We start from the raw sequence: 9911 nt of genomic DNA, 5'->3' as shown, positions 1-9911 counted from the left end.
ACTGCTTTAGTCAGCTCACAAAGCCAAATTCAGGCCTGAGACGATCACTGAGAAACAGAGCAAAATCCTCCATCTTCTCATTATCTCGGCCTTTTTCTGAGTTTGACATTTAGAGGCCTTCCAACTCGACAAAGTAGGCCTAGATCCCAGACCAGGTCTCTAGCGGGATCTGCAAGAAGCTTGTGTTTTTAGGTCAACATTTTTCCAGAGCAGGGCCACTTCCTGCCACTTGAGGAGCAGACTTTAGAAACCTCCTCGCCAAAGTCTGTTTGACCCGTCTTTTGGGCCGAACAGCTGACCCCAAACCTCCCCCCTCATCTTAATTTTTTACCTGTTTGTTGCCCCCCCCAAAACCAACCATACGATTTCCCCCGAGCTCCCCTAACTCCCCCGCCCCCCCAGCGGCCCCCCGCTACCGTCGTCCGCCCGACACCGCCCACCCCCCGTTTTCCGAGCTGGCGTGGCGACGCAAACTCACAAATATTTACTTCCTGTACATCAAGAGGAAAGGGGGCCCCCCTTTCGTGGAATGCGGCAACATGGGCGTCTTTGACCGCGGAGTTCAGATGCTGCTGACCACGGTAGGGGCCTTCGCCGCCTTCAGCCTTATGACCATTGCCGTGGGGACAGACTACTGGCTGTACTCGCGCGGCGTCTGCAAGATCAAGAGCAACAACGAGAACGAGACCAGCAAGAAGAACGAGGAGGTGATGACGCACTCGGGCCTCTGGAGGACCTGCTGCCTGGAAGGTGAGCCGCGGATGTACCGATGAAGCCGTATATACATGCACAGATACACCAACGACACACCACGCTCAGGCACGCAGGCAGATCGATCTCTGCGTGCCCACACACACACATACACAAACACACAGTCTTGCATTTGCGCTCACATGCCTACACATACGCTCACATGCCCACACGATTCTGTACATATTCTGCATCCATCTCCACATATGAGAACGCTCACTCTCTCTAACCTACACACACCTCTGCTCTATCTATCTATCTATCTATCTATCTGTCTGTCTATCTATCTGTCTGTCTATCTAGCTGCATACTTCCTTGACCATGCCTGCAATACATGACATCATATCCTTATTCTAGAAGGATTACAGGTCCTTTTACTTCCTGCACAAAGTGTGAACCCACTTTACAATCCGTTTACATTTTTTCTTTCTTTTGTCTTTTTATCTTCTTTCAAACTGAACGTGAAGGGTGATGTGTGTATACGCGCTCAGAGACGAATGCAGCTTCTTCCTAACAGCTGATTTAGACGAAGCTTCCAAGATATGGCGCTTTGGTCGCTTCCTCGTCCACGGTTTGGCTTTGGGTCTGTCGCGGCCTGTGTGCAGATTGGCTTTTAAATTGTCCCAGCGGAGAGCAGCTCGGTTCACTTAGCACACCGCCACACTGGACCTCATATGGTCCGGCAAGGTATACCGCTGACTCATGTGTCCGCATGTCCTGCTAAAAAGCTTGTAACTGGTTTGGATTAACGCTCTGTTGGAAGGACGAATGGGGGAGAAATCATGGTTATATTCAGGATAAACAAAAAAGTCAGATGTCTGCAGATGCTTGTACTTTTATCGATGAACAAGAACACTACACTTCCATGGGAGATTTTTCAAACCTGTCTTGATTTTACGTTCTTTGCCCATGTCTATGTAGGGAGTAGTAAGTAATCTCAGTAAGCCTTCTTCATCTCTGTACTAGCCTGATGGTGTGATGTGATGTTGCATACAGCTGTTTCCTGTGCAAGTCTACTGGAGGAAATGAGGGACAAAATTCTCTACAATCCTCATTCCATGTCTGAGTTATGTAGTTCAAGTGTTCGCCATCTTTTGAGAACACATTCTCTCTTCATTGAATCTTCTGAGGGATACTCGGTTGTGTCTCGTACCTGGATTGTTCTGGGTATCTTATCTATTTAACTAGCAAGGACCAAACCATCAACAGGATGTAGTTTAATCATTTATTGATTGAGACTGATGAAAATGATGCTTGGGCATCTTGAGGTTAGCGTTTTGGCAAAGCTTTCCTGGGGATCCGCTGTAGCATCCGGGCACGGCGAACCCCCTCAGGGCCCAACGGAAAAGAGGACAGAAAGAAACAGAAAAAGAAAAGGGGTGGGAGGGAGGGGTGCAGGGTACAAGAGCGAAAAAGGAGAAGAGGAAGAGGCGTGGTTGAGGTGTGGTCCTGCTCCTGAAACTTTGCTATACAGCATCAACTAACTATAGCAAGAACTTTACCCAGGAACATGGGACTTTACAAGGTACTCGGCGCATTTCCACTGCAGGGACCAAGGTCTAAATGCTGCTAGGGGGTTGTACTTACTGAAAGTACAGGGACTCTGGGAATGGGACATGCAGCCCTGAACATTTCTGATTGGTCAAATGCTTGCAGCATTCTTAAGACTCTTTCACATCAGCAAACTAGCTAGCATTATTTTAATGGGTCTTTAGACCTTGGTTGAAACAGGAAGGATTATTTAATGCCTTGGAGAGTAGCTCCGGGTACGTAAAGTTGCAAGTTCTTCTCATCATGTAAGACTTGACTGAAAGTCTGAATGTGTTTTTGTATGTAATAAGGCGTATTAATTTTTCCACCATTTCTGATGGAGGATGCATATTAAGAATTAGACTCATGCACATCGAGAGGTAGAATGATTACACTCATATATTTGTATAAGTTAACTTAGAAGTGGGGATCTGATTGCAGTCTTGTCCCAGACCTCGATCAGAGGCAATATCCGTCATTAATATTTTGTAATCCTCCTCCTTCAACTTTTATCAAAGAGCCTGTCCAGGTCCTAATCCCAACAACTGACACTAAATACCTGCATACTTCAACCTGTTTTTAATTCTAGCCTTTACACCTTACCATCCTTAAGCCCTAAACATTCCTCAGGTATTTCAGTTTGCTGTCTCGCGCCAGAGGAGCAATAAGAGCACGCACACACATACTGCAGAGAAGAGGACACACACTGATACTTACACCATGCGTGTGTGATCCATCTTCAGCCTGAATCACTGAACACCCGGCCCCGGATTCACCTGATTCACAGGATGACATAGTTCCAGTGTATTTGTGGTACTTCTACCATGATTCAGTTGGTCGTCCTGCAGTGATTGCACCGGAAAGAGAAACAGAAAGAGAAGAAATGTCAAACTTTGACCCACCTACTACACTAGTATGATATGTTGTTTAATCCTAGCCATTTTGGGAATATAAATTGCATCAAAAAATAGCATTTACGTCGCAGTTGTGACGTGGAATGACGCGCTGTTGAGTCAAAACTCTTTCTATAGGTGGATATGTGTCATAATAAGCACCTACCTGTTACTCATGCACTGTGTGTTTGTGTGGGTGTGTTTGATTGTGCGCACTCATGCATATTACGCTCATATTATGGTGCTGACGCTCTCTCCTACCGTGACCTCACGTTCTCACGTTGGTTGAGTCGTACGACGTTATCCTGTCACACACCTCCATTGTCACAGGGCCTGTCTGCAACAATGAGATCTCTCATAACGTGATGATCTCACCCTGCTCCACAGTGGCATGTTTTAACCTAACGCAGGAGCAGAGAGGTGTAACGGAGCACTCAGATCTTTATAACGTGCTAAATAAATGTTCAGGTCTGACATTACAGCAAAATGAGCGCATGACATTTAAATGTTGCATGTTAATCAGTAAGAGCTAGCATCAATTTAATGTTAAATAAGCCCTTACATGATACAAGACGCTGATCATGAAGCATTTGAGATTGAGACAACCACACAAGTGACTTTTAGCTGCTAACACAGCAAATATAAAAGCTAACAATGTGCAATTAATCTCAAAGAACATCGTCATATTTATCACTTCATTCAGTAAAACACATTTCCATAGCTTTCCGATCTCACCCTCCTTCCTGTGCTACGTCTATATTCTGCTCCAGTAGTTAAAACAGACTGAAACAACATGTGCTTCTTCTAACCCTGAAACTCTTTCCTTTGTTTTTCGACCACATACATTCTCCATGATCGTAACGCAGCTTAGGGCTGATCTGTTTGTGTTAGAAGTCACACAGATACAACAGTAAGCTGTGACGTTATCTTACTGTATCATGTCTACTTCCAAACAGCGTGCTTTTGTTCCATGCTATGCAAGACTCTCCTGCAGTCAAGCTTTTAACCAGCACAGTAAGAGAAGACACTCTACCTGGTTACATTTGTTTACATCAGTTTTACATTTTCTCTGGCTTCGTGGAGGCCTCGCCCCGGGCTACATCTCTTAGCCGTTGACCTTTCATGGAGTGAAAAGGTCAGGCCTTGGGCTCTCCGGGCTGAGACACTGATGTCTTGGCTATTCCTTTTGTTTAAGTCGGAGGCGAAGTGAAAAAATAGAAAATGGTGTCCGGGCTTTTGTTGTCATGTCCCCCAGCCTGTGGCGAACCCTGCAGCCTCCCCAAAACAACGCTTAGAACTTAGAGTTCCACATCTGTGACCTACTCAAAATCTCCAGATTGTCCAACAACAATTAAAGTCTGGTACGCACCTAAAGCTTATTAAGATAGACAGCATTTCCTGAGTCAGATAAGAACTGCATGACTTGTAAACTAGACTATACCGACAAAGGGGTCTAAGGGTAAAAGTAGCGTCATATAATAACTATGGTTCTTTCAAATTTGGATGACCAACAGACAAGACGTATGTAAGAGCAACTAGCTCTAACCTGGAGGAGGAAACAATGGTGTCATAGAAATACGTCTAATGACCGCGTCCTTTTAGCAAAACATTTTGTGCTTATGGCACTTTATGTGTTAAAACTTTGTGCCTCTAAAACTATATCAATGATAGGTGTATGTGGAAGAAGAGGAGATTCTTTTTAATTGAGGTCAACTTTGTGCAACAGTTGTGGTTTAGTTTGAAAATATAGGCTTAAAGTTGTTATCTCAACAATCTCAGTTTCGTTCTCCTCGCCGGCACCGATGGCGATAGTAATTACGGGAGCACACTTCCTAGATATACGGACAGTGTTGCATGTGTGACGTCCACGGTTGGCTCCGGTTGTAACTCTTGATTTTCCTCGCTGATGGTCGCTTCCTTTTTAGACTGTTTGCTTCATCTGAGCGTCGAGTTTGTTTCTTTTTCTTTGGATTTTCACTTATTTTTGAAGTTGTATCTGTAGTCATCCATCTTTTCTTTGTTTGTTCAGCCATAGTAGATTACTGTTTACTCGCAACACTTGCAGAGACTGGAAAAGCAGCCGCTTAGCTCCGCCTACCCTCTACGACGCTTTTTGATTTTTTTCCCCGAATGTCGCCACAGACACCCAGTCTGTGATTCTTCAAATGCAAAGGCTTTCATCAGTGGGCCATAGGCTCAATCAACATTGCGTTACCTCATTTGGCGATAGAAAGTGGCTTAACAGACATTTATTTAAAGGAAAATCTTTGAGAACATTACTTTAAATAAGCACTTACAAGAGTAAAAGTTATGCACAAAACATATGTTACGTTAAAGTTTTGTCAAGTTTATTACTAAATATAAATAAGTGATGTTAAGCTTTTGTTTTCCACAGGCCTCGAACTCTCGCCTCATTGGTAAAAGTCCTATAAAGTTGGGTGGTTTTCCTACCAATTGCCCCAACTGCCACCCAAAGGGAACTTCATTGCCGTTAATCATAGACTGTATTTAAGATGTGTCCTTAGCCACCATGATGCCACACATTGGTTCCTGGTAGTGTTGTGACGTCCGCGAACGAGCCGATTCTTTTCAACGGCTCTTTGGTGCGAACGACGGGAACAGAGTCGTAGGTGAGAGCCGTTCTTTTTATATTTATTTTACAAATTTCACTGCCCGCCCGAGATCTACTCCACCTAATGCTGAGGAAGACTTGAAACTATCAATCGAGGCCATAAGAAAATAAGCAATAAGTCCACCTAAGCAGCCAAAAAGTAGCCAACCAATCTGTATCAGACCAAATATAACATGAGCACTTGATCACACAAGTTGCTAACGTTAGGCCACTTTTGCCCAATTGTGGTTAAAATACCTGAGAAGCCTGTATGCTTATTAGTTGCATATGTTCTGTAAGTGATCAGGCATTGGCAGTTTAATGCTAATGCTAACTGCTTACGTAAGCCACACAAAAAAGCAGTAAGGAAATACAAGACTGGATATTTGGCTCCTTTATCTGGGCACTTACATCACCCAGAATTAAATAGAGCTAACGATCATCATTCTGTGTTAGAAAGAAAATCTTTTTATCTTTTGTTTAGCTCGTGGAACATGAGGTGTGCTCTTGTGTTGCACTTTGTGTGCGTGTTCTTTTCATCCCGCATCATGAACATCCACTCTACTCTACTCCACTCCATGTCGGGCTTGTTTCATTTGAAATTACCTCAAAAGAAAACAGTGGGCAACTTGTTTCCCGTCACTGCTTTTTTAAGCTCTGTTCTGCTCTGCTAATTTGGTGCAGGTGTGATGAAAGCTACCTGTGATCAACCATGTGACCGCTTTATGTAATCATATTAAAGAGGAGGTCATGGGAATAAAGTCATGGCTGCAATTTGGAAGTACTCAAGCACACTGTGAGTTTAAGGACATAACGTGTTTATTTTTCCAAACAGAAAACATGGAATCTTGGCAGAGGTTGCAAAATTGTGTCACATCAACAACACATTTGTTGTTGTGAATGCAGCCACGCCAACTCACTCCATGTGATATGCTTATTTTCCCCGCTAAGTGGCTTTACTTTTCACACTCTAAGCTCGCTCTGTGTCCTTGGCACTGGAGATTTGAAATGGTTAAGAGCAGAGAGGAATCTGAGAGGGATCCAGCTCGCTCAGTGTGCTTCGCCTTCAGAGCTACAGTTGCTTTAAAGCTGCGTGGTGCAGAGAAAAGAAAGAGAGAGAGAGAGAGAGAGGAAGAGAGAAATTGGGAGGTGTTGAGAAAGAGAAAAAAAAAGGAGAAAAAAGAACAAGAGAAAGAGCAGGCAGCCCTGGTTTTCTGTCACACCCCCTCAGGCATCCTGTGCTATCTTTAACACACAGGCCTACGTTCTATCTAACCTATCTTGCCCCGGCTTTTAACATAATACGTCACAGTGTATGCTTTTATTTTAATGCTAGGGACATGATGTACACTATTTGCAGATACCAGTGACTGACTGTTCTGCGTCGCTCTGTCATCACAGCGACATGTTAGCATCACACAACAGAAGCAGATCACACGTGACATTTTCATGCTGAGCCTTGAGTTATATGTTGCGGATTTGATTATGCTTCTGTGTTCATGCCGAGGCCTTTAAACAAATGTAACGGTGTCTGAGTGTGTGTGTGTGTGTGTGTGTGTGTGTGTGTGTGAGGCAGGCTGTGTCAGAATTGGAGTGCATTACGGCGATGACATTAATTATGCTAATAGCCATCAGCTCCGTTAGCTCTGCCGTGCTGATCATCAACAGGGCCTCTCCACGCTGCCTCTTTATCTGAAGCTCCGGCTAGTGAGGCCTCAGGATAGAGAGTAACTAATAACATGGAATCAGATTTCAAAATTTGGAGAAAAAAGGCAGACTGCCTTTTTATCTAAAGCTCCAGTTCGTGGTTCAGTGGATAATCTGAATATTAAGGTAATCCGGTTGTAAAAAGAATCATGTTCATATCAAGCACCAGTCAGATGGTAGGTACATATTGGGACCAACAAATTACATGTAATCTGACTGCACAATAACTCACACTGATGCTTTATCTGGTGCCTCACTGCTCGATAGAATAGAACGGGAATTGATTCAGTCAAAAGTTGTCTGATTATGTGTGATCTGGGATCTGGAGGCTGCCAAATAGTTAGAAAATACAGACAAATGAAATGATGATTAAGGGGATAGTTCTATTAACACAGCTGAAATTACCCTGAATTCATTTTGTCGTTCGGCTGATGTTTCTGTTGTCTCATGTTTTTTATTATCGCTTGGTGTTCGAGGAGCTCATGCAGCAGTTTGACACATTTTTCGATTGAAGGAATATGCTCAAATTATCATCATCATTTAGATTTTCTTGGGTGTGGATAATAAAGCGAAGGCTGTTTAGTGCACATAAAAGTCAGTTATTCAAAATTAGAGAAGCATGTTCGGTGTAAAAAGGTCGTCTCGCCTCACAGCAAGAAGGTTCCTAGCTCGAATCCCAGTTCGGACGTGAGGGTCTTTCCGTGTGGAGTTTGAGCAGGTTTTCACTGGGTACTCTGGTTTTCTCCCACAGTCCAAAGACATGCTCGTTAGGTTATTTGGTGACTCTTAAATTGCCCATAGGTGTGAGAGTGAGCATGAAAGGTTGGCTGTCTCTATGTGTCAGCCCTGTGATCGACTGGGGATCAGTCCAGGGCGTACCCCGCCTCTCGCCCAATGACAGCTGTTGGATGGATGGATAGCTAAGTGAACGGTACTTACTACCAAGTATTGAAACTAGCTAGCTAATGCTTTGTTTTTAGGCTTATATTAGCATGCAACAAAGATGTAATCACTGTCTTTGATTTTTCAAAGTAGCTGGTCACCAAGTTAGTTTGGATTATGTTGGTTGAGTTTAAGGGCTGAGCATTGTGTTTAAGTCAGCCCAACAGCTGTGAGAGGACATTGTGGGGTAGATTTGATAAATAAAGATAGCAAAGTACAAAAACATAAGCACAGCAGAACTGTAAGATCGGACCAGCATGTTTAACTGAATCTTATCTTGTTATCCTTTAACCTGACGGTTACCTGCAGAAGTCATTAGTTTACAACTTTGCGTTTTCGGCACCGAGTTACCCACCCAGAAGTGACTGTTTGTGGATAATCTGTGACAGGAAGTGATTGTCTGGTTGTATCATCCGTGAGCATTTTTAGACCCAACCAACAAATGATTAATAGGAAATTTATGTGGAATAAATATTAGTATTGAATAAGAATCCTGATGATCAATCACCAAAGAACTGTGCCACTTCTTGCAGTTCAATCATAAGTCTGCTTATAATCATAAAAAGTTTAATATATGGCCCACACATTTGACATTAGGAGAGGCCAGTTTCACGCGGTTGAAGCCGTAGTCTCTTCATTAAAATGCTAAAGGATGTAACCAGCTATTTATGATGTGTGATGGAGGAGTGCTGGGTAAGAAATAAGAGTCATTGTTCTGCCTCTGCACTGAGGCTGGCAAACAGTCAGCATCCAGCAGCGCTCTGTGGGCGGGCTGTTGTTGATACTGTAATAGAAATGACTGACAGGTCACAGCAGCTGTCAAACTTCAGCCGTCAATGTGCTGCAACCACCCAACTCCTGGAGACTCTTCTTAACAGAGCGACGAAAAATGATTGGACATTATTTTTAGCTTCATAACTTACTTAAATGACAACACCAGTTTTTTTCCCTCTATCATGTAAAGTCAAAGCCAACCATTGTTTTTTTTATGAAAATCACAAGAGACAAAGACTTCCTCTGCTTTGAGAAAGATGTTGTCACAATTCACACTAATCTGGGGCAAGCAAAAAACAGTCCCTATTCAACACCCTAATTAGTCATTATTGAAAGACTTCTATACATTTGGTTCTACGTGCTGTTGTTAATTAGTATTTTTTTTATTTATAGCCAGCCTAGAGTGGTATGATACGATACGCTAGGCTGCGATGCGATATACGATACGATACGGTAGGGTAGGGTACGTTAGAGTAGGTCTGGATAGGCGTCCATGTTTACCAGAGAATGAACTCTAAACACTTGATTGATTTATTTATTGATTGATTTATGTACAAAAAAAACCTGCAGAACTAATGACTGAACCCTCAACTCCACATTTGCTTTGAGTTGAGTTTTAATTAGTTTTAATTTTCACAAGACAGTGAACATTAGCACAGCTAGTTTGATACTTGAATACCATACAACTGTTTTGTATGTATTTC

General features: G+C 43.1%; 1 protein-coding gene across 2 annotated transcripts in view; it reads left to right on the top strand.

Annotated features, from left to right (window-relative positions):
* Positions 1-328: 328 nt before the first annotated feature.
* The window catches only part of LOC138594546 (voltage-dependent calcium channel gamma-2 subunit-like), a 78588-nt gene continuing 69005 nt past the window's right edge, over positions 329-9911 (top strand). The window contains exon 1 of one of the 2 annotated variants that reach the window (XM_069665679.1): positions 329-750. In XM_069665679.1, the coding sequence (XP_069521780.1) occupies positions 540-750 (211 nt within the window). In that variant the 5' untranslated portion in view covers positions 329-539. The remainder of the gene's footprint in view (positions 751-9911) is intronic. The other variant, XR_011308445.1, reaches the window with a different exon arrangement.

Source organism: Semicossyphus pulcher, unplaced genomic scaffold, assembly GCF_022749685.1.
Source record: "Semicossyphus pulcher isolate SPU_LCO1_2020_fin unplaced genomic scaffold, fSemPul1.0.p SCAF_17, whole genome shotgun sequence".
Taxonomy (NCBI): Eukaryota; Metazoa; Chordata; class Actinopteri; order Labriformes; family Labridae; genus Semicossyphus; species Semicossyphus pulcher.
The sequence above is the reverse complement of the archived record's forward strand: the minus strand, read 5'-3'. Positions and strand labels throughout refer to the sequence as shown.